The sequence below is a fragment of the Anser anser genome (assembly GCF_964211835.1).
Source record: "Anser anser genome assembly, chromosome: 1".
NCBI classification, from domain to species: domain Eukaryota; kingdom Metazoa; phylum Chordata; class Aves; order Anseriformes; family Anatidae; genus Anser; species Anser anser.
The window spans coordinates 165,370,106-165,395,700 of record NC_139720.1 but is presented as its reverse complement, the minus strand read 5'-3'; the positions used below and the strand labels follow the sequence as shown (position 1 = coordinate 165,395,700).

Below are 25,595 nucleotides of genomic sequence, written 5' to 3'. Positions count from 1 at the left end.
GAAACCCTTCCTAAAGGGAGACCTGTAGCTGCATGTTTTGCAGACTTACCTTAGAAAATCCTCTGCCAGCAATCTGCATACCTGATCCATATATTACCCCTAGGGAGATGGCCCTTAGCATCAGTTTCACCTTTTTTTTTTTTTTTTTTTTTTTCAGCATCAAGATTCAAGCCAAAAAAATCAAAGTATCAGGATTCAGAGAAACAAGAAATCAATAGACTAGATAAACTGGTTTATCCTCCTGGCTTTTTGCTTCTTTGCAAAAGAGTTATAAACACATTTTACCCAGCCAAATTCTAACAGTGCATCTAGCCTTATATACATTTAGTGCCACTAAATGCATCTTGGGTTTATGCTTGGCATTATCTTTGATGGCTGTCCTATCTGTCCCATCCTGAGCAGGATGCAATTCCAGTCTTTCTGGATTTGGGGGGCTGCTGTTTTAAAACTAATAATAATAACTGACAAAAGAAAAGGGAAAGCTCATATATAGTGTAGGAGACTACAGGAAGCTTCAAACAGTACCGCACAGCACAAAGTGAAAAGTTATTACATTGAATAAGATACAGAGGGACTTGAACATTTCATCAAACACATAGATGAAAAGTCTAAATGTACTGTGCCCCAATATTGAAATAGGTCTCCCTTCCCGTGAGAGGAAACTCTAAAAGCTAAAATCTGTTGTTATTCATACATTTGCCTTACAGCAAAAAAGATGTTGCTGCTAAGACTCTTGTATCTTGCATCATTCTTGAAAATTCTTGCAGGAATTGGAACTGCAAAGACAAGAAAACCAGTCTAGTTAATTTTCTTTTCTGCAACTTGACAAAAGCATACACAGGAGCAAAAGAATAATAAATGTCTACAGAAAACAGTGAAGTTTGGTGCAGAAAACCTAGAAACATATGTACCCAGTTAGATGAATTTGCTTTGTGCTGCACCTGAGCTAATAACCCCTGCTGAGAGGTTCATGGTACAGGTTAAGTGCTGCAACACAATCAAGGAATTATAGATCAAAGTATAGATCAATCAGTGTACCTTCAATCCTCATAAATATATTAAAGTACATCTATAACAATCCATTTGCAAGTGTTTAGGGTGAAATTAATCTTAGCTTCTTTGGCCAGCTAAACATTAGATTTATAGTCCAACTGCGGAACTCCTTGCTGAGGGATATTGTAGACAATAGTTTTAGAATCATTTAAGAAAGTGGGCTTTAGAAATTAATAGATGGGTCTAGAAAGGCTGTTAAAACACTAGATTGGGTACAGGAAGTTTCTGGGTTGAAAATTGCTTAGTTATGGGAGAGTGTTCCCAGGGAAGTATCTGTACCGGCTGGAATGTTTTTATGTGCATCTACTTCTGTAAGGAGTAGCATACAGGGCCATATGAATCTATTTGTCTGACTAAAGGTGGCTGGTCTTATATTTTTGTGGTTAGACACAGTCATGTTGTTCCATTAGAGTCAATGGAGACATAAGCACTTCCACAGGATGTTCTAGATGTAATAATCATATGTGCAACTGATTGAAAGATTATTATTCTTTTTGTTATTGTTGTTATTATTACTTAAGAATCAGAAGCCTGTAAAAGGAGGCAATAACCATCTTCCTGCATGTTGTGGTTAACATATCAGTATAGGGACTCAGTAGGAAATCCTTCACTGAGATTGTTTAGGTACAGCTTAGACAAATATCTGCAAGGACTGGTTGCAGTATATGTAGTCCTTTTTACTCTAAGTGATTACATTAAATGACCTTTATTGATTCAGTACAGTTCTGCCTTTTTCTACACGCCTGGAAAAGTTTCACTGACACTGTTATTGGATAGTGTATTTTGCAAGCCATGAAACAACTTTCTACTGACGTTCTGTGTCCATGAAAGCTGTGCTCAGGGAATTATTTTCGAAAATAACAGGACTGTTCATCCCCAGAGATAAAACTGTGAGAAGGTGTGGGATGTGCAGTTTTCATGTATATTTAGCATATTACACTAAAAACAGTGAACAAAAGCTAGTGGAAAACTTTCATAACCACCAGAACCATAAACCATACTTGTTCCCATTAAAAAAAAAAAGGTCAATGCCATTAAAATAGATTAAAATTAATCCATTAAATTAGGGAATTTACATTCTATTTCTCAACTCGTATGCCATATAGTCACTCAAAATGATTATGTAGCAGTTAAACAAGTAAGAACAGGATGTAGTAATTTAGCTACTAGGGGTAGGATCTGTTCCAGAATCAGACATCTAAGTTTAGGAAGCAATAAATGCAGGTGTCTAAGCTAAATCAAGGGAGATCTAGTCAATCCAGTCAATGAAGTCTAGAGTGCTATTCATCTAGTCAAACTTAGACATTTGCTTTAGGATGATTTATAAGGTACACAACCTTCTGACTCAGTTGATTCTTTTATTATTCAGTTGCCTTTGATTATTCACTTGCACATGTACCTAATGCCATACCTGGACTTCACCTGCCATTCCTGATGGTCATACCAGACTCATACAAATATCACTGGTACTCTTGGATAACTCAAATGACATGAAACATTGAAGTGTGAATGACTGAGTAGAGCTCCCATTGACTGTCACAGGAACTTAGATCTTTCACATGCAGACATCTGCATTTAATACAGAAGCTTGCCCTAAATTAATTATTTCAAAATTAATGCAGAATTTAGAAATAGTAATCTTTTCACTTCTGCTTTCAAGAACAAAATCACAATCTTAAAATATTGCTTGGATTTGGTTATGAAGTTATGTGCTATATCAAATAGATAAAAGATCTAAAACCAGCAGTGCTTACATATCCAAGTAATGTACAGATTAAGAATGTGAAAAGTAGTTTGAATGCAACATTTTACATATATGAATGTGAAGAAAAAATCTTATTGTAAAAATAAGTACAGTGTCAGATTCGTTTTGATCAATCTTACGAGTATATATGTCTCCATCTGAGCTAGACACATATTCCCAGTGACGTTGCAGATGTCCCATCCCTGGAAGTGTTCAAGGTCAGGACCTTGAGAAACCTGATCAAGTGGAAGGTGTCCCTGCCAATGGCAGGGGGTTGGAACTAGATGATCTCTAAAGATCCTTTCCAACTCAAACCGTTCTATGATTCTATGGTGCCAATCAATTCAGTTTATCTGAATGTAGATGAATAAATGTAGGGTACAGCTTACACTCTACACGTGCATCTACACTAGATATTTATTGCACTGAATGGGAGTTTTTTGATGCAAATTTGCCTTGGAATCTAAAAGAATTCCAATCTGCATTTGGAATCTTCTAACATACACAGATGGTGTGCTTGAAGCAGTTTTGCTCCTGGTGGAGCCAAGAGCATTGGAGCCATGGATGTCATCCACAGCACCTCACTTGCAACATAGATGCAGGGTAATTCAGCAGTTACCTCTCTACATAGGATAGGAATGCACTGTGAATCAGCAACTGGCACGAACTTTGTTGCTGCCAGTAAATATGCAATGTGAAAATGCAGTACTAGAATCATAACAGGTCACAGAAAATCTAGACCTCTCATTTACTCTTAGCTCTGTAACAGCTGTAACGTAACTCTAAGATTATTCACTTATATGCACTAAAGATGAAAGTAGTCAAAGGGTGGCCCATGTAGAAATAGATGCGTAAACTGTAAATATCTGAAGTGAGAAGATTTTCATCTGTCCAGGATTCTGTTGTGTCATAACTTCTTTAAAAAATGAAGGGAGAGGAGAGGAGAGGAAAGGAGAGGAGAGGAGAGGAGAGGAGAGGAGAGGAGAGGAGAGGAGAGGAGAGGAGAGGAGAGGAGAGGAGAGGAGAGGAGAGGAGGGGAGGGGAGGGGAGGGGAGGGGAGGGGAGGGGAGAGGAGAGGAGAGGAGGGGAGGGGAGGGGAGGGGAGGGGAGGGGAGGGGAGGGGAGGGGAGGGGAGGGGAGGGGAGGGGAGGGGAGGGGAGGGGAGGGGAGGGGAGGGGAGGGGAGGGGAGGGGAGGGGAGGGGAGAGTGCCTGCACATTAACTTGGTCTCACATCACACTGCCACTTTCCTGCCCAGGGAAGCTAATGTGTAGAAGTATAACCTTTAAACCACAAGGACTGTATTGTTGTGTAGTCTGATATTTTACTTCTATACTTCAACAATATCACCCTGCTAAGCAGGTAGGCTGGATTCAGTTAACTGTTGGCCAGCATCTTGGGCCAAGAGGATGTGTTTTTCTCCATTCAGCAAAGTAGCAGAGAAGTATTTTACTTTTCCTTATTGACGTATTGGAGTTCATATCTGTTCTGGATGTCTCAGGGCTGATCTGGGCATGAATGCTTACAGTCACCTAACCAACCTGCTAACTCTACAGAACCATCCATAAGCTATAGCTACGTAGCTGTGTTCACATTGCTGGGATTCTGGGGAACAGGTTGCAGTGTCTTATTGACTTAACTGTTTGAAAAGCTGACTTGAATTTTAGTAGAAAATCTTCTCTTAGAATAATGTAGAGAATTACTTTATCATCATATTTAGCAGAATTTTCAGCTTTGCCCTGATCAGTTATGTTCATTCACACTGGGACAAAATCATAGATCTAGCAAAACTCAAAGAGTTGTTTTTCTTTACTTCTACACAAGTTTTCCAGAAAAATTCTAATGGAGATGATGGACAGGATAGACAGTTGTCTGAGGATTGATAGTCTGTAATAAACTGTAGTTGAGAGACACACAGACAGTCACGGTGATTCCCTTCCCCCATCCTACTCCAGGATGGTCCAGCACAGCCCAGACTTGGCATAAATTACTGTTTCTCCAAAAAGTCTTAACAGCATATAGCTCAGGATATGGTTTCTGATGGTGACAACAGAGATCTTATTTAAGGAAAATACACAGACATGGCCATTTGTTGACAGTCTATTCCCCTCATGCCCCTCCCACATCCACCACTATTGTGCTGCGATATTAGAGAATACACCCCTCCTATTCATTTTCATTTCTGATCAGGGATCTATTCTCTATAAAGGAAATATTGCACAGATATGTACAAAGTCCATGGTTTTTTTTTTTTGTTTGTTTGTTTGTTAGTTTTAACATCAAATTCGCAGAAACAAAGGAGGTTAAGCCAGCCCAGAAATATGTTGTGGTTGGCCTCTTGAAGGGGTTATCATTATAGATGTTGATGGGACAAAGCCTATTTGTGAAGGCTGTTTGTCCCTGGAGATTGTGTTCTGCATTTTCTCAGCTAACTCTTGATTATGAACACATCCCAGATTGGCTGCCACTTTTTGAAATTTTCCTAAGAGGTTTCTAAATAAACCTATAAGCAGGTTCTTGGCTTAGCAGATCCAGTCATTAGCTATCAGAGAAATACAGAATATTAGTCTATTATAGTCCTAATAAATGTGTAAGCCCTAAGATAACTATCGTTACAGCCCCTATACACTGAAGGTGGATGAGTCCAGGATTGGACCATGGTCAAGATTTCCATCTGTGCAAGGCAACAAGGATCTGAAAGCAGCAACAACTTTTTTTACCATCACACTAACATATAAAAATCAAGAATGTAACTTACCAAAAATATTTATAGTCCTGTGACAAGATTTTTACATTGCTCACCAAAAGGAAGTTTACTTATCATATCTTCCAGGATGTGCTGTAAGGTGTGCTCCTGCTACTTTTTCATCTCTGCAGCCAGTATTGGCATGCTTCTGAAATGCTGTCACTGTCCCTTCTTGCTTCTAGGCTAAAAATCAAACCGATGCTTCATGGCCAATGAAGTGGTGAGTACCTGGGAATACTTCTTGTTGTTACTCAAGAGGAGTAGACATGTTTTGATAAGCAAGGCTTTATGCTTTTTAAGGCACAGATGTAAAATGTAAGATGGTTCGGAACATACTCAGAGGTGTTAACCAGAAGCTCAGGCATTATCATCTCTTAAGAAAATTGGTCGGGGAGTGCTACTTGTTTTCTTGTGCTTTTAAAACAAACATCTTCTACTTATCAGATGGTAAAATCACGGTGTTGAGAGTGTGACTGTAGCTTTTGACACATATTGGTAGAGATGGTAAACATTTTCTTGGTAGCACAAATGACCAAACCCCATGCACTGAATTTCCAGCAGCTTTGACAACATTAATATTTTACCTTATGCTAATGGTCATGTGTGAGCAAGCAGTTGGCAGAAAACATACTTTTTTTTTTTTTCCTTACTAGTGGGGACAAAAAGACAACATCCTTCCTCGCCTAAGATAAATTAATTTATTTGAGCTAGTGGAACAAAATCATCCAATTCTTTCTTTTAGCCTATTAAGAATGGGACAAAACATGAACTTGTGAGGTATCATAGATATGAAGGAGGAACTCATTTTCTTCCATCAAAGAAATCCACAAATTATTTTAAAATATTTTTAAAGCTGTGGAAAGGTGGTGACAACATAAAGTGGGGAAAGTCAGTAGCCTCTCTGATTGAAATGGTAAAAACTCAGTGGTGAACAGTGACAAAAGCTCATCAATAATCTGAAGTGCTAATATTCTGTGGAAACCAGGTTCTCAATCAAGGCTTGGGAGCCAGTGCTTGTCTTTAAAATGAAATGATTTTTGTATATGAGGTAGAAACTCTTCTGGTTTTTAAACCATATTATGTTCCTCTTCTCCACATTATCTTCTTGTTTTTAATCACGTTATAGCTGAGGTTTGTTTGCAAAATTATAAAACAAACATAAGTATAAAGGCATCTGGATTCTGAACATTGTTTCTTCATCTTATCTGTAACACAATAAAAAATCTCATAAAAAAAAGAAGCTTGTATATAGGCCAATGTATAGTATACAGGCCATATAATAGGACATTATATAGGCCTCATCTTCTTATTCTTTTGCATTACATTCAGTAGTGGGTAAAGTAGTCCTTCCAACTTTATATTGAACAATAGCTTCCATAGATCCCTAAATACTCATTCATGTAATCTTATTTAACCTAGGAGACCAGGCAAGATGTTTTGTAAGGCAAGAGATTCATATTCTGATGCTTAGTAATTAACTGCAGGATCCACATACTCAAGGCCTAAAGATGGCTTTCTACCACTATTAATCCACTGACTCTTATTAAGCACAGATGATACTTCCCTGTAATTATGGACTATTTCCATCTCTGAATCATACAAAAACTGCAGAATTACCCCCAAATAGCCCAGCTTAATAATCAACGAAATATCACCAAGTGTCAAAATACTGGCTCCCATACTGGCATAGCAACTGTAGTGGTTGTGCAGTTGTAAAGTCACAGCTTTCGAGAGCTGCTGTATCTGTCACGTATTACAGAATGGACCTGCCCACAAATCTCCTTCCTCAGTGCTCACAGGCAGGTTTTTTCCATTTCATTTCTCATTTTGGATTTGTCAACATCCCACCATGTCTGTCTACAAGGCAGAGGAGCTCCCTTTTGTTTGACGTGAGCTGAACACCTAGGGGCACTGAAGGGGTTAAGCGGAGGAAATTCTTGTCAACTTCAATAGAGAATCAAGCATTTAAAATGATCTTCTGTAAGAAGAATCCAGTTTGTCTGACATCAGAGCCACAGCACATCACAGCAAAAGAGTAAAATTTTTACTTAAAGGGGTTTTTATACTTTCTGAGTGGAAAATATTCATATTGTGGTTTCACACTAAAAATAAATTCTTCCATTCACAGCCAGCGACAGGTAGCTGAGGTTAGATCAAACCACTAGCTTACTAATGACTATGAATTGCAGTATCTACAGAAATGACCAGAATTCAAGGCAGCCTCTAAAATAAGTTTGATGAATCATTCTTGAAAAAATGTTATTCATAACATAATAAATAGGCTCAGCGTAAATGTTTGCCATACAAATCATACTTTAAGTATTTTTCAAAAAATATAAAATACTATTCCTTTTTAATTTGTAAACTGAAATGGTCAGTTTTCTTTCCTTTTGAAAGGGTTTTATTTATTTATTTATTTATTTTCACAACATGTCTGGGAATACTCAAGTGATTCTGGGATCCTAATGTTAAGTGACTGAACTGAAAACATTCCTTTTGTGCAAGCATCTTGAACATAATAAATAATAGCTCTTAAAGTATTAAAAGTAAAGAATCTGAACTGTCTTGAGTTATAGTGAAAGCTATTGTTCAACAAAGATGCATTAAGAAGCAAAAGCTGATAAAATCTTTAGATTCTTATTCTGCTGTGTAACAACATTTTTTGGTAGTAAATTACTAGGTCATATGCTCTGCTTGTATAAATCATCAGACCGCCACTACCATTCATGGAGCCAGGTTCACCTACCCAATTTGAGAATCTGGGTTTCAGTCAAATTATTAAAACAACGAAAACAAAAAAAACACAATGGCAGCAACCACTTTCTGCAGTGCTGTTACCTAATTTTCTATGGAAGTATATTTTCAGAGAGGAGTGATCTTATACCCACAAGACTGGCAGACCCTAACAACAGAAGGAGACTAGGATGGTTAGGAAAGAAGGATTAAAAAAATAAATAAATAAAATAAATAAATAAGTAGATAAATGAATAAATAAAACACTCCACCAAGGAAGTAGACACCAAAATGGCAAAAAAATTTCATCTGATTTTTCACTTGATTCAAAATTTTTCCACATTTTCTTTTTGGTCCCTAGTGTTTTATTGCCCCAGTAAGCCTTACTTTAAGTCTCTGGAATAGGTACTAAAGATAATAGTTTTTTCATTGCCATGAAAATTGTAGACGGCCTTCAACAGGGAAAAAAAAAAAAAAGAGAGAAAAAGGAGAAGAAAGGAGAAGGAGGAGGAGAAGGAGAAGGAGAAGGAGAAGGAGAAGGAGAAGGAGAAGGAGAAGGAGAAGGAGAAGGAGAAGGAGAAGAAGGAGAAGGAGAAGGAGAAGGAGAAGGAGAAGGAGAAGGAGAAGGAGAAGGAGAAGGAGAAGGAGAAGGAGAATACCTTTCATGCTAACTACATGAGATGCCTGAATCAAATGTGGACAACTCAGGTTTAGGTCTCTAAATTTAGAAATGAACATTTTTTTGTGTCTACTCGCTTCCTGTACTACTATAATGTGACTAAGTCCTCATTAAACGCAATTCAGCATTAAAACCAACATTCATTATTTCCTGGCCACTGCTGCTCATAGCCATTGCTCCTACAGCCTTCAAACATCTAGACAATTTTTTTATTATTTTTTTTTATTTTTTTCCCCTGAAAACCAGGTTATAAGTTACTTATAACACAATAATTTTATTTGTAGCACAATTGCAGCCATAAAAGGAGACTGATAAAACAGTCTTGCCTATCCAAAAAAAGAAAACAGTGGTCTACTGGCCTCTCCTGCTTCTTTGCATATGTTCAAAAATCTTTCAACATTTAAAAAGTCCCTATATTTTTAAGGCATATTTAAAAGATTTGGCATCATCAGGATATGTACATACCTGCTTTATATAACATATCAAATCTGTGCACGCAACCACCCTTTTACCTCTCACCTGCTGACAATGTTTTCTCCCAAAGCAGTCCATAAGTCCTAAGGGGCTGTGAACCTGCCTTTCTGTGCATTTGCGTGCAAATTTACATCAGCGTGTTCGGGAACTGACAAGGCCTTTGAAAGTTGCCGCATTATGATTAGCAATATGAAAAGTAGCATCTTCATCACTCATTTCTCGCTGAAAGTACAGAGTAAAGTTCAGAGAAAAAAGCTGTTCTGTTTACTGGACCAACATATCACGCTTGGGAGACTTCAAGATACACAATGCAGAATGGATGTACTCTGCTCTGTAGATGTACTCTCTCAGGGTTGGGGGAAAGATGTGCCTTTTATGGTCTCATATGAAAAATAGAGGAGAATGCTATAGAAAAAGGTAGTACTCTAAAAGAAGAGTATTAGTAGCAGTGAGCATGGTAATAGGAGGTAGCATCTTTCCTTCCATTTGTAATTTCCCCTAGAGCAGATACAATTGTAATGTGCATATATATACAGGACATATAATGTGTAATATAGAAATGTAACTGTGAAAATATTTTGCCCATCTTAATGGGCATCTTAGATCAAAGCAGTGCTAGCATGCATAGACACCTCTGTCTGAGAGTAGTTCACTGTAGTTTACTTTAAGCATGCTTTCACTCATTTAACTTCAGATACTGCTTATAGCTGATTTAGTAATACTGTCACAAAACACTGTGCAGATACTCTTACTATGAATGAGCCTATGCCAGTTAACCAAACTGTCAGCTAACCAAAATTAATGGTCTACCTAGACTTTTTTTTGCAACAGCTGAGCTGAAGTGAATTCAGTCAAACTGTTGCAACCTCAGTATACAAAAACAAAACAACAATAATAAACAAACAACAAAAAAGCTGAAACAAAGGGAAAAGAGTCTGCACACAAGTTTGTATCAGCACAAGTCTGTCAGTAAAATGCCTAACAAGAATCTGCAGAACCATTAATGGAATCAATCCCAGAATAGATTCCCTAAGCAAAATCTTAAAGATCAACACCTAAAGGAAGCAACTGCATATCTGCTACAGCAGTTGTAGGAATAAATTATCTTAGTCATAGAGTAAGTTAAGTAGGATCAAAATGAAGGTTAAAAATCCTAAAGTAAGGTTGCTATTCCTTAACTCAAAAGTGTGTGTCATGCAATTATAAACTTTATTTATTCTCCTAGGCAGCTGGGATTTTCCCAGGATACCCATTCAAGTGTATGTTCAATCAGTACATATTCAGGAATTCACCTCTTGTCTATACAAAGTTTCAAGGAGGTCAAGGGGAATTTTGTCATTGCCTCCAGTGAGGCCAGGCATTTCACCCACCAATCTTGCAGCTGAAGTGAGGTCTTTGGATAAAAACTATGTGAAATGTAAACAGCATCCTGGCCACATTTAATAAATTGAACAGGATGTCCCTCCATATAATAGTTTGCTTAGTTTAGTTTATCAAATTAAAAATAAAATAAAATAAAATAAAATAAAATAAAATAAAATAAAATAAAATAAAATAAAATAAAATAAAATAAAATAAAATAAAATAAAATAAATAAAATAAAATAACACGACCTTCCCATTTTTCTGTAGCAGAGATTTTAAGGGGGTGAACTGTGACATTTTTTTTTCCTTCCATCTCATCCCTCAGACAGCATTCATATAGAAATATTTTGCATAAATTTAAAATACTTTAATGGGATCTGATCCATTCTCTTGTTTGCCAAGCTAAAGCACAATACTTTACACATCTTTTTTCTCTATGAAAGCCTGCAAAATCATTCAGTAATTACAAGGTTCCATAAACCACCTACTCTATAACCTGGGGGCTAAGGGAGCATGGGGCTGAAAGGAAAAAGAACGCTTTCCATATCTTGTGGAAAGATGAGGTTATAGTGATTATCCTTGGAGGAAACTGTTTTGGGGACTGTTTGCTTTAAGATGTATGTAATACCCAAAAGTAAGATATACTATCTTAATTTATTCTTAAAAATTAAATAAGTGCTGTGACATATGAAAGTTTACAAGTTAATGAAAGATAAATACACGAGAAAGTCTTTTTTCTTTTTTTTTTTTTTTTATGACTTCTGTCAGTAGCTACTTACAAAATAACTTTGTAAAAAGAAAAAATGACATTGCCCAAATCAAACAGATAAAAGTACAGATTCAGCTTCAATATAAAATTGAAATGGAGTTTACCTACATAATTTTAGGCAACTATTCCACATTGGAACAAGAACCCCTATAGCCTAATCTTTGTAAAATGCTAACAAGATACATTGCCAACTGCGTGACTCCTTTCACCAAAAAAAAAAAAAAAAAAAAAGTTACTTCTATGCAATTAAGTTATTATTTGGGAGTAAGATTGTGTCATCCTCATTCATGAGGTCTGTCTTTGTGAGTCCGCTTGAAACAAGATCTGTGGGAGGGATCTCCTTCCTCCTGGACTGCAAATAAATCGGACAAGCCCGAGAACGTTCCTGGGCACCATGTTCCAGCTGGCCCTGAAAGGACAGTATCTATAGTAAGCAACTCCCTTAACCTCTAAAAGAGGGGAGCTGCCGGAAAGCTGACTTTTGGGAATGACCCTGGAACATTTTGACTCCGGAACTGTGCTGGGGAGAGTACTTTTTGACACATGCTTAACTCACACCAGGGAAAGTCTTGATGCTTCACTAGTGTGGGCAACCGCCATCCATTGTCCAGGAACATTTCCACCTACTGTCTGATTTACTAGTACAGAGGTAGTCAGGGATACTGTTTCCCACTTTGAGACTTTGTACTGTGATTGTATGTGTGCTGGAGAGAAAAGTTTAGGCACAATTCTAATGTAAAGGACTTCACTTTTTATACCATTACATTCCAATCCCCTATCCCCCATACATGTTTCAGAGCACTTTATAGTCTTCCACTTAAGACAAAAGGGTCTGAGGGAAGCACAAACACACCCCTCTCCTCCTCCAAGAGCCACGGTAGGCAGCCATAGGTAGGTAACCATATTAGGCAGTATGCAGGTACATAACCTTTGGAAGTAGCTGCATTATTATGTTATTTATTATGTTATTATTATTATGATTCTCATGTATGGGTTTCACACTATGAAAACGATACTTCTCCAACAAAAAATTAATAAAGAATAAAAACATATACACCATAAACAACTGCCTAATCTCCCAAAGTTTTCTGTCTCCATCTGCAGAGCAGCATAGGTAGAAAACAGTAAACTTACTTGTATAACAAACACTGCATTCAGTAAATTCTGCAGGAAATCACTGAACCTCCTGCTTTTCTTTACTTTTCTTCACTGCAGATAGGTGAGTACCCAAAGTGCATTCTTCATCCCTTAACTGCTCTACTTAACTCACTTCTTAGTGTCAAATAAATCAGATAATAATAATAATAACCCCAACAATCCATTAAATTGTCACTCTGTCTAAAATAATTGAACAAAATGCGTAAACAAAATGACCCAAAGCAAACAACAACAGTTTCAAATTTTTCTCCTGTTTGCATTAGTTTATGCAAGAGAAATGAAAGGGAAGAATAACTTAGTTTGCTCTGTGCATTCAACAGTGTTTTTGTATGCCAACTTTTACATGTCTTACATGTCAACAAGAAATAACAATACTTTAAAAAAAACAGTAACTGATAAAAACTGTACTACACTGGAAGCTGACAAAGGTCCAATTTGATTTTTAAACCTCAAGTAGAAACGTCTGTCTCAAAGTAGTAGTTTTACATATAACCAGTGAGTTCATTTAATTTACAATACAACTAATTTTGAAACGCAGATTGCTATAGCCCTAATGTTTGACTTTATTTCTGAAGACACCAATGTTAAGATTGAATGGTCATTTAGAAATTTTCAATTGCAGGGTTTTTTGAGATATGCTAAAAGGTCATCAGGATATTATTTTAACAGCAATCATATTGACAACCACACAATTTATGTATGATCAGTTGATATACACTGCCTCGGAGTTAGTCCTAATCAGAATAAAAAAGGGAAGGTAATTAAAAAAAAAAAAAAAAAAAACAACACATCTTCTTCCTTGTTCAAGGTGATTCAGCCTGATACATTTTTGCACAGAGTGGTTTTGCAGTTTTGCAGTAGGCTTTCAGAAAAGCAGAGCTACAGTGATTATACAGTTTCTTACATTTTTCAAACAAATTTTCTGCCTTGGTAAGATTGTTTTAAAATATAACTTCAGTTCCAAAGTATTCAAACATCTATAAATAATCCTATATAAGTAAGTTGCATTGTCAAATCTTGTAATTATTGACAACTACTGAAATGGGAACCACTTTAGTCTAAAAGTTTGAACACTTCAGCCATGAGCTTCTCTAATTAGCACACAGGATTTCAGTCAAAGTGAAAAAATAAAATAAAAAAAAATCCTGTAGCAGAGGCAAAGAATCTTTGGGTATGTAGTGCAGTCTCCTGCCTTTTCCAAAGGCTGAAAACTATCAAACTCTCATCAAGTGAAATCCATGCTACCCGTGCCCATAGGTAATTGCATTGGCTTTCTCAACAATGCCTATGACAGTAAATACCAAATATTTTTATTGTAGTAAGACCTCTGTTTCTGACATCTGAAGCAGAACAACACTAAATTAAAACAAAGGGTAACTACTTAAAGACACACAAAATATTCTCTAGCAATAAAAGTCATACTAAAGAAATGAAAAGAGGATGTTTTCTGGAACTGTGTATTTCAATGTCACATGAATGGAAAAACACTTTATATCTCTCTAAAATGCAGAATAGCTACAGCGAGGTAATCATTTTTTTTCACCTTGTCTTAAACTTTCAGAAACAAAATACTAATGAGAAAAGCATGTTGCACCCTCCTCTTTCACCTTTTGTCCCAGTAAGTGGCAGTAAACCCTTATGTATTAAGGCGAGGAAGGGTCAAGAGAAGGGACAGGGACCAGGACCAAAACGAAGAAATATGAAGAGAGAAATAAAATTAATGCATAGAGGGTCTCCTCAAACTGAACCAATGTTTTTGGAAAGAAGAATTACTATGTATATGCCCAGAGTTTTCATGTCAAAGAGTCTTAATTTCAATGAGACATATTTTTTTTTCTAAATTTCTTGTTTTAAACCAGATTGTGCACAGTTCCAGTTTTCTAATAAAAATAATAATAATTAAAAAAAAATCACTGCTTATTTTTCTATGAAAAACAATGGAAGCAAATTGAGTATTTTCATTAGTAAGGATTTGATATGTTTTTTCACCGTTTTGTCTACCTGTGACCCCAACCTGCAATTAATTTATTTAAGATGAGCCAATACACTGCTGACATTTTCAGTAAGAAGTCTATCCAACTCCTATTCATACAGACATTACTCAATCAAGTGTGCTCTCATATTCAGCCAATTTCTTTCTGGGTCTGTGCTCCAGTGACTGATTGAGAAATTAGTCTCAGCAAATGAGATCATTATTACTCACTGTACCTGCACACATCTAGGAACATCTGAGACAAGACAGACTGTTCAAATCCTTCTTCCTCAACAGTTAATTCCTAAAAATAATTGAATGTTCTACTGCAGTGCAGAAATGCATTCTATTCTCCCCCATCATTTAAGAATAAGCCTTAAGATTTCACTCATCCCAAAAACTAATTATTTTGTATTTTGCCAAATTGAAGATTATATCAGTTCATGTTGTGCATTAAAAAAAAAAAAAAAAGGCAAATAATGCATGGTGCAGTAAGTGATCAGTACCTTGCTACTGTCAAATCACTTCCAACTCAGACAAGCTGATGGCTTGGTAAGAAAGTGTAAAAGAGCTATGGAATTAATCTTCCTGACCACATAACTACTAAACTGTTCATTTGAAGAATTTTGTCTTTTGAAGACTGATTTGGTAACTCACTTGAATATGTAAATACTCACCTGAATATGATCTCAAATCCTTGAAGAACACATTTTATTTCCATCTAAAGTACTATACCTTTTTATTTTCCACTTGAATCAAAGTTTCTTTTCTTTTTTACTGCTATGATCACTATCTCAAAAAAGAAATTATAATCAAGCCTCAAACCATTAAAGAGCAAAATAAAAAATTTGCTTGAGGATATTAATAGAGACATTCCTAAGTTACTGTACAAGCAAATTTGATGTATTTATTTGTAGCTCACACCATACGGAAAAATAATTTGCTATAAGCTATTTGTTTCCATTGTTACTGTAGCCAACTGTCAGTCCAATCCTGCAAGTCTCTAACTTTATGCAAACATTACAGTGACATCAGAATTTATAAAAGGTTCACAGATCAAAACACTAAAGCAAAAACACAACAAATGGAGCAGCAAGAAGGGTTTTCCCCTCTCTCCTGTCTTAATAGATCTCTTAAAATCAAAGTTCTATAGCGTGTATATCTGGCACAGCTTTTGCTGTTATCCTCAAAACCTGTGTACGGAAAATTTTCCTTTTATAGGCCTAGACTTTCCTATCTCAAAGGACAAAGCAGGTATGCTTTAATAACATTATCTCAATCCACTTGAAAAGCCCTCTTAATTCTTACTGAAACAATCTAATCTATTTGAGGCAAGATTTTGGTTTTATTTAGAACAGTAAAGCTTATCTAATTAAGTGTAATATTAAGTTGTTAACTAACATGCACAAGCCAACTTTTAAGAGTCTACTGCACACATGTTAATTTATACTAACAGAAGCCTAAATCTCAGCACACTAGTTAGGCCAATGTGCTGCATAATGCCATCTTCCTGTGTACACCCTCATTCCCAAGTGTCGTATATACACCTAATTCACTGGTAACATGCTTACCTACTGAGGAGCAATCTACTAGTTATCCTCACTAAGAACCAAGTGGAATGTGACAACAAGTGTTCAATGTCAAGACCAGCTTCAAATTTCACTATCAACAGGAAGATGTTTTTCCCTTTCCCTTTGAACCTAAGTAGTTAAAATATTTGTTAGTATACAAAACAAAACAATTGCAGTATCATAATTTCTTTAAGAGGACTTGGAGTTGCACCCCTCTTGACTGCTACACTGCTCAGCCATGCTGCAGTTTGGAAGTTTCACCCTCAGCTTTCCTTAGAGATGCCTTCCTTGAGTGAAATATAAGTCACTGAAAAGTTAGGGCTCATCTTCAGTATTGTCAAGTTCATTAATACAATGAACAGAATGTGTTCACTGTGTACTAAAATCAGTGTTGTGTTGGTTTCCAAAATACAGCCTAAAGGTCAAAGATTTCCCCAATGAATGGGCTAGTTGATTATTCCCAGGCTTGTTTTCAATCAGCATGGTTGCAAGACTAACCAAGGACCGTTTAAGCATTAGCGCCTGATTCTGGAATTAGAACAGAGGAAGGTTACCAACCCCTTCAAATTTTCAGAACAAAATTTCTGTTAATAAAAATAAATTAAAAATCCCTGTTTATCGGCAACCAAACACAATCCCACATGTATACCCCAACACAATATAATGATGCACTTTAAGAATAGACAAATTACTCATGTAACGTAAGCCACCTTCTTCCTGGCAAATTCTACTCAGAAGGCTAAATATATACGGTTTGTCGCTGTATACCAAATTATCCAGACAGTTCATGCAAGAGGAAAGAAAACCAGCTTATATATATATATATATATTTATTTTTTTCACTAAAGAGGTAAGGAGGAAAGAAAAGGAGAGAATGAGCAAGGCCTATGTATCAGCTATTTTTGTTTTGCAAACTAGTCAGGACTTGCACTTTTTAATTTCACTTGATGACTGATAACCAATACACACAAACACACAGGTTTTTGAATACTGCAGTGTAAATTGCTTCAAACACCAGATCACAGATTAAAATTCAGGGGCAAAAATGTAACATTTACTTGATGCTCTGTTTTTCAACCTTTAGTGAGTTCTTAATTTATTAGTTATAATTTGTTTTTGTTGGAGAGAGTTCAGAAAAGGCTGTGAGATTTTTCTGCATGTCAGCTTAAAAATACTCACAACTATTTCTTGAATGTCAGCTTAAGAAATGTATAAATAAAATTCAACATTAAGACCTCTAAACTTTGAAAGACATGCTCAGAACAGGAAATGATAGTCTGTTAATAAAGAAAGGTAAATCATTCTCTAGACTTCCGGTGGGAAACTTGGCAGCAAAAGGATTTTGACCTCAGTGGAAGGTAACTGCCACAAATGACAAATCAAGCAACTTTCTTCTTACAAGTGAAGCAAATGTTTGACATAAGGCTGGACTACGTTCAGATCTATCATTCCCTGTGGCATATTCTTCTGCTTTGAAGAAATAATCCTGCAAGCTTTTTGTACTGACCATATCAATTTTTTTTTTTTTGGTGGATGATTACTTATTTCCTATCTGAAGCACAAAAGCTTATCACTTATAGAATAGTTCAAGCTTTCATTGCCTATTAGTCGTAGTCTGGAATGAATTAATGAATTTTCCTATTCCATTTTCCTTTTCTGATGTAGGAACCGCATATGTGACATTTGTGTAAAGGAAGTGAAAACCATGCATTATTTTCAGATGAAGAAGAAAACAAAGAAAAATACACTTGGAGTACACTTCTATTTTGTTTTTCCAGATGATCAGATTAAAGTCACTGTGACTATATTACTTTGAAGTTTGCAATTTAAAGTACTGTTTTTCCCAACTCGTAACAATAAATGGGGGGAAAAAATGACAAGTAGCCCAGTTTAATTTCAAACGTTAATATATTTTCTATTTTATAGTGAACATATGCATCGTTCACCCCTTATTTGCAGCAACTATGACATCCTCATAAAAAGGGGTGACATTTGTAAGATGCCTCTTAAAATAAATATTTCTTTTTATAAAATAATAAAACTTCAAATAAATATTCTTTACACTAAACAATATGTTGAAAAAATTAGAAAATAAAGGCTGAATTTTACTGTAACTGTACAATATACATGAAGTCCAAAGGGAAATCAGAGTCTTGCAATAGGTTTCTGTAAGACAAAATACAATCTAAAAACATACTGATTGATTCACATTCTTCCGAATGTACAACATATTAGTATAATATTTTGTGACTGTGCCATGTCTTATGACACCACTTACTTTTTCACAGTTGAAAATATTATTGTATATACAAAAATATAGCACATTATCTCTGGCAGAAAACAATGAAAAAAGGGAGTCATTTGCTAATTTACAAATTTTTGCAAGTACTATTCACAAAAAATAGAGTTGCCTAGGAGTGTCTGTGTTGCTTTAGCTTATGAAATATGTGGGTCACAATGTACTGTATCCCTTTTTTTTTTCCCCTGTATCCCACTAGCTGGATTCTAGCAAGCATATCAGTTAAGATGGCACACAGAGAAAAGCATGTCACTGCAAACAGCAAAGTGTATCCCCAACCCTTCTACTACAGTGCCAAGACCATAGTTGCTTAGTTGGTTGCATATGTATGTTAAAATAATCCTTATTACTTGACTATTTCCGATTAGTGATGCTATGTTGGCTTTTCAAAGTTCCTGGGGGGGACACTGGGAACTTTGCAGCAAACCGTGTTTGAGTGTTTACAGCGGCACCCAGGCCTGTTTACCCGGTCGTAACAGCCCTGGCACAATTTAAGGCAACCCTTGGCTGGCAGGTAACACCACAAACAAGGCAGAAAGAGGGACACCACACCCATGGCAGACCATCTAGTGCAGCAACGCGACTGACTGCAAGAGCAGGGGTTGTCAGCGCAGTTGTCCTCATCATCATTAGAGCAGTGATAGAAGAGGCCCTTCACACAGCAAACACAAGTCCCATAATCAACCACGTTCTGGGCTGAGCAAAGACACTGCTTGTCACAGATCCAACATGATGGGAGGGTCCTTGGATAAGTGCACTCCTTACACTTGCATTTCCCACAGTCCTCGCACCTGTAGATGTGCGTTCCCAAGTCTTCTTTACTCAGCAGCTTCAGCTCATTTGACTTGAGCTCAGACTTGGGCTGCATTCGGATTATCCCATCGGCCACCGGCCCTGAAGATGATCCTAGAAGTCTCTGTTCAGAGGAATTACTGCTCGTACTTGTCCTCGTACTGCTCCGTGAACCTGTGCTGACTGTGCTGATGGAGCGGGATAGAGGTGCCCGAGGAGAAACGTGGGTTTGCACGTGCTGAATCCGGCTAAAATGACGATGTTCAGACAAGCCATGGGGCCTTTCATTTTTGGGTTGGGTTGCTAGGCGAGGAGTGGACTTGACCCCATGCCGCGGAGCCACTGTCGGTCCCTCTGTGTACTCATTTGTGCTTCGGATGGCTCTGATCTGGTCCAAGGACAAGACGTGAACCTGCTGCGCCAGGACATCCCTCAGGTCGGGCTCCCCGTGTGGTCTCCCACTGTCACGCCGAGCCTGTAGCAAGGCCTGCGACCCACTGCCGTGCTGAGCTCTCGTCTCCATCAGTGCCCGGAAGCGTGCTCACCCCAGCAGGCTTAGAACACATCTGAAATCCTGGAGCAACAAAGAGAGGATTCACTAATTGCAACACATCTCATACTCTCCAGCAGCCTTTCCAGCCTGCAGGATCCCACAGCACTGCACACATTCAAGCAATGCATCAGCCATTAAAAAAGGAGTCACATCTAGTGCGGAGCGTAGCACAGGTCAGCTGAAATGCCTCACTTGGCCTGTTTAGGCTACTCCTGAGGAGAGCTTAAAGGAGATTCCGTTCTAGGTCCGTGTATTTCAACTCACGGGTCTAGAAAGTCTAGGCATTACACCTGATAACAAAGACTTCCCAGGCCATCTTCTGGTTAGACTGCAGGTTCTAATGTGGCTAAATTTCAGCCACTTGAAGTGACTCTTCACATCATACTACCAAAAAACTTATTTTACATTAAATAATAAAAAAAAGAGCCTGAAAGTATTTAGCAAGTGTAATGTGACCTGCTGATGACAGACATATAATTCTCCAATTTTGTTTAAAACTGGATAATATTTTGGTAGCCTAGTCTCTTTACACATTAAACTTTACATGATGTAAATAGGAAATTTTAGTTTAATACCAATGGTCCCAAGAAAAACACTAAATAGCAATAAAATGTTTGAGGTTAGACATTAAATGAGTTAGTGCTACCAAAAACTTCAACAGCAGAAGTATAAATATCTTTCTCCAATATTTTAGTGTGTGTCATACTTATGTATACCACTGTGATTGTTATTTTAAGGCTCAATACTACAAAAGCAATGCTACCAGTTTTATTTTTTTTAAAACGTGTAAAAAATTCCATAGACTACATTTCCAATTGCAAATATTACCAAGAGTGGCTTGTGGGGCAGAGGCACGCACGATATAATCAAACAAAGCTAGCATCCAAGAAGACTACTTGATTGCAATTATTACTTTAAAGGATCATTAACTACAAAGTTGAAATGCAAACTGGAGAATTTAAATGGAAAGCCAGTAAAAGACCCAGAATATGTGAACTTGTACATAACTAACTTCCACATTAAAATATGCACAAGTTTCAAGCACTGACCTCTAAATCAGTTAGTATTTGTTTTGCCTTTATCATATTTTAAAGCAGTTCCCAAATCCAATTACCTATACAAAAATCCAGAACAATATTTTACAATTAAAACCCAAGCAGGAACCAAGCTTCTTACAAGGACCACACAATGTCTTCAATTATACCTAGAAAGAGCACCATAGTGTTACTCTGTACACATCAGTTACCAACAATAATACTATACCACAGTATAATAAAATATAGCCAAACACTTTAACAATGAATATCTCAAGACACTGTCTTTATTCTAACAGCAGCAGAAAACATTTAACCTTTTAACTCCTGGCGTCCTGCCCTGAAGTACGTTTTCTTTCCAAAAAAAAAATCTGAAGTTTTAAGAGTGACCTAATGCTTTAAATACTGCCAAATCCTGGTTTTGCAGGCAGTGTCATGGTGCCCCCCTCCCAAATAAAATAAAATAAAATAAAAAGTCTTGCAAAGTTGTCTTGAAGCACTGCTTCTGTTTTCTTCAAAGTAAAGCTTTCAAGTATAAAATGCTTCAGCCAACTGGCTAAGTAGGCATTCCCTCATCTGAAACTGTCTCGAGATAAAAAAGAATGCAAAATACGTTCCCCATCCTTGAGAGCAACCGGTAACCCTATCTGCCCTCCACCCCGCCCAGACTTTAGCCAGCGAAGCCCCTGCCTCTCCAGCAGTGACAACCCAGCGCAAAAGCGGAGCTGACCCTGACTTGCCAGGCGCTTAAAACGACCCCGGTCTCGGCGGCGGAGCCCTCCTCAGACGTCCAGGTGGGAGCTGGAGGAGAAGCCCCGGCGCTTTGCTGCTTCCATCTCCCCGCAGCAGGTGGGGAACGGCAGCCCCCCGCCCGCCAGCGCTGCAGGCAAGGCAGCGGCCCCGCAAGTGCAGACAACCTGGAGATAAAGAGGAGACATCCCCTGGGCTGGGAGGTGGGAGGGGGCGGCCGCAGCTGCCTTATCAGGAAAGTCAACCCCACGTTTCCTTTTAACTCTTCCCCCCCGTGCCCTCCCTCGAAAGATGCTAAAGAAGCCTTCCCCTACCGGGTAATGCCCGGCGCCCTGCAGACGGTTTGAGACAACACCTCCAGGACAGCTGGGTAAAAGGCAAATTACTCCCTCTCGCCTTGCCGTAAGCATCCCTTCAGGTCCACAAAGCTGCTCTCGCTTTTACCCATTCTCAGCGAGTCGTCTGAACTTCAGTTCCCCCCTCCCGCCCCTGCCCAGGAGGCATTTCCAGCTAAACATCAGTCCTAGCCGGGCGGTCTGCCTTCCTCTCCCCTTGATAGATCCGTTAACAGGTCAAGATGTAAAGCTCCAGCACGTTTATTTGCAAACACACGTATGCCTGAAAACTCGTAGGGGAAAGCACTGGGTCCCTCTGACCCACCGCTTCTCGCCTTTCCATCCACCAAGCCTAGGGAAGCAGCGCTGGCCTTTTTGTGCGTGCGTGTGGGTGATAACACCATTCCCCACTTCCAAAAGCCAAAGTCCACTCTCGCAGAGCTCAAGTGCCATGATTGCTAACTTTTCCTAGCTGGGATTTTCAAAAGAGCGAGCGGGGGGCCGGGTTTCGTGCTCGCACGTTTGGGGAACTGCGATGCGCAAGGGGCTTCTTGCGTGCTGTGGAAAAAACCCGTGTCTCGCTGGCTGGGGGAAGGCGAGCCTAAGGGGAAAAAGTCCTCTGCCCATGAATTTCTGTTTTGTGTCCGGAGCCTATGCAAGGCACCCCCACCCCCATCCCCACCGCACACACACCAACCACCTCCTCTTCTTTCAAAGTGCTTTGAAACCCCCATTAAGGGCCGAGTGTGTGATCGGACTATGGATTAGGGCAAAAGGGACTTTACCATCGGGGTGGGGCAAACTGACACACAAATAACTTGCAGAAAACACCAGCAGGTTTTTTTTTTTTTTTGGTGTGGGGGCTGCTGCACAGTAAACCCGCCAAACGGTTAAAAAAAATAAAAAAAATAAAAAATTAAGGCTTTCCTACCCCTCCACACATGCATTCTGCACAGTGGAACCTGGGGGGAGAAGTTTCCCCGTCTTCTGGATCGAATTAATTTCATCACACGAGAAATATACATGTACACACACACACATATTTATCCCAGGCGTGCACTCACTTCCGAATTGCACGGATCTCCCGACGCCACGACAAGACGGGCGTAAATCACGCACTGGAAGGCGGGGGTGCTCGTTCTCCCCCGGGCCGGGGAGCACAAGCAGCTCCTGCCCTCGCCACCCCCGCCGCGCCCTTCCTTCACACCCCCGGGGGCTCGTCGGAAGCCCACGCGTGCCCGGCGGGGCTGGGGCGCTCAGGACAGCCCGTGCCCTGCTCCCCGCAGCAGGGAGATCGCGCCGCAGCCCCCCGCCTCCCCTCGCAGCCCCCGCTGCCACTGCCTGCACCCCCCGCGCAGCCCCGCGCCCCCCGCGCAGCTTTCCGCCCCCCGCGGCACCCCGGCGGGGCGCAAACACGGCGCAGCCCGCAAAACCCCAGCGGAGCTCCCCCCCCGAGAGAAACCGCTCCGAAATCCCACCTCCAGCTCCTCTCTGGGAAAGGAAGGAGAGGGGAAGGGGGGAGAGGGAGAACCTGTGCGAATGGAAAAGGGATCGGCCTCAAACATTTCCACGAGTTTTCTTGGAGCAACCGGGGGGCGGGGGGGGGGGGGGGGGGGTGTTACTGAAAAGCTTGTTTTGCAAAGAAGGAAAAGGCTCTCACCGTGATCGCGGCGCTGCACCAAACCCCTCTCTCTCTTGTATTTTCTTCTTCCTGCGGTTTGCAAATAAATCCAGCCCTAAAGCAAAAAAAATTCTTTTCCAAACTCTGCTTTAGTCCAACTTGCAAATTAGAGTAAGAATGATCACCATGTAAAAAGTCCAGAGCAAAGTTAGGTCCCTCTCCCCAGATCGATTATAAATACGTGTGTGCGCGTATATACTATAATAATAATAAAAACACCTCTCCGGATCTGGGTGGGTTTTCTTTGCTCCTAAAAAGAAATCACTCTCACACACACTTTCCCTTTTTTTCGTCAATGAACAGGAGGCCGAATCGCCAATACCAAGTCACTTTTTTGTTGTTGTTGCCAATGATCGAGAGGAAGGGGAAAGCCAAAGAAAACAAAATAAAGTGGATCTAAAATAAAATCCCAAAGCTTTCTTCCACTGAGCTCCTCCAAAAAAGCAGCTTGTGCAATGTAGCCGTTCTGCTCAGAGGCTGCTCGTTGCAAGCTCCTCTCCCCTCTCTCCCTCTAGGTTTCTCGCTCCCTCTGCGAGCGTGTGTTGCAGGCAGCGCTGTGGTTTGCAATCGGGGGGGGGTGTTTTGGGAGCGCAGCGGATTTGTGGTGGTGGTTGTTGTTGTGTGTTTGGAGAAGGAGGAGGAGGAAGATTTGAGATCTGAGCTGTAGGGGCTCGGCGTTTTTCTGCTCGCTCGCTCTCCCCCTCTCTCTCTTTTTCTTTCCGGAGGAGGTAGGGTGATCTCTCTGCAAAAGCAGCAGTAAATGGCGTCATGTGGATCTGAGGAGGAACAGAGCAGTTGTTGTCCCAGAGGATATATCGCATCCGGTCCCAGCTCATTGGCTCTGCGGGGCTACATTCACTGGCGCTCCCAGCGCACTGCCAGCACTCCGAGCTGCGGGAGGCATTCAAAAGGGCAGCGCCGCCGCCACCAGCACCAGCTCTGCTACCACCAGCACCACTGCCACCAGCGCCCCAGCCCTATTTCCGTCCCGCAGCCCCGCTCCTGGGGTCCCGCCGTCGTCCGGCTCCACCGGAGGCTGCTCCGTGCACGCTCGCACGGTGCTCGGGGCTGCTTTTGTGCTCGCGTGTGTTTATTCAGAGGCAGGCAGCGCTCGCTTTGCAGGGCGGCCCAGGGGACCTGGCTTCTCCCGGGCAAGGAGACCCGTTCCCAGGTGCTCCCCCTCCCCCACTCCCCTTCCCCCCCCCCCCCCCCGTGGAATAAAACTTTAACTTTCTGCTTTCCCCCCCAACACCACCCCTTCCTTTTCAGCAACCAGCCCCTGGCCAAGCTGGGGAGAAGGAAGAAGGGCTGCATATTCCCCGGGGCGTTGTGCCGGGTCTGAAAACGCCGGGGTGCAGAGAGGGGCCCCGGGCTCCGCAAGGGCGGGGGTTGTCGGGGGGGGGGAAAGCAGCAAATCCCCCGCAGGGCGTGCGGCGGGGGCCCGGGCCAGGCTGCTGACAGCGAGCCGCGGTGCTTTCCGTGCCCCGGGCGGCCGGGGTGTGGTGGGGGTGGGGGGGATTTTATTTTATTTATTTTTATTTTATTTATTTTCTATTATTTATGCTATTATTTATTTATTTATTTAACTTTATTTCATTTCGTTTTACTTTATTTCCTTTTACTTTGCTTATTTAGTTTGCTTAAAAAAAAAAAAAAAAAGGAAAGAAAGAAACAGCTTGGTTGCTGTTGTTTTAGTTAATGCCCATTCGCCTGTGGGAGCAGCACCCAAAAGTGACTGTTCGTCTTCTGGGCGTCCCCTGCCACGGTCCCCTTTGGGCGAGCTGCAATCACTGTCGGGGCCACTGTCGCTGGGCCCAGGCATCTTGCTCCTACATGTATCTTTAAGCGCGCAAAGCAGCGTATCCACGTAGGCATTCACAGAGTGCTAA

General features: G+C 40.0%; 1 protein-coding gene and 1 long non-coding RNA gene across 6 annotated transcripts in view; one reads left to right on the top strand and one right to left on the bottom strand.

Moving 5' to 3' along the window:
* LOC310883352 overlaps window positions 1–19,930 on the top strand; it is a 28,793-nt gene extending 8,863 nt beyond the window's left edge. The window contains exons 2-3 of the long non-coding RNA XR_014573485.1: window positions 5,725–5,762; window positions 17,928–19,930. This is a non-coding gene — a long non-coding RNA (uncharacterized lncRNA). The remainder of the gene's footprint in view (window positions 1–5,724; window positions 5,763–17,927) is intronic.
* Window positions 18,152–24,803, bottom strand: SPRY2 (sprouty RTK signaling antagonist 2). 5 transcript variants are annotated; one of them, XM_083803453.1, is made up of 3 exons: window positions 23,686–24,453; window positions 21,671–21,857; window positions 18,152–19,927 (listed from the first exon to the last, which is right to left on the bottom strand). In XM_083803453.1, the coding sequence occupies exon 3, from the start codon at window positions 19,874–19,876 to the stop codon at window positions 18,935–18,937; it is 942 nt and encodes a 313-aa protein (XP_083659579.1). In that variant the 5' UTR covers window positions 19,877–19,927; window positions 21,671–21,857; window positions 23,686–24,453; the 3' UTR covers window positions 18,152–18,934. The 5 variants fall into 5 exon arrangements, with proteins under 5 accessions (XP_083659579.1, XP_083659578.1, XP_083659577.1 ...); XM_083803452.1 differs by having other exon boundaries at window positions 21,677–21,857; XM_083803451.1 differs by lacking the exon at window positions 21,671–21,857 and having other exon boundaries at window positions 23,686–24,803.
* Window positions 24,804–25,595: the final 792 nt, after the last annotated feature.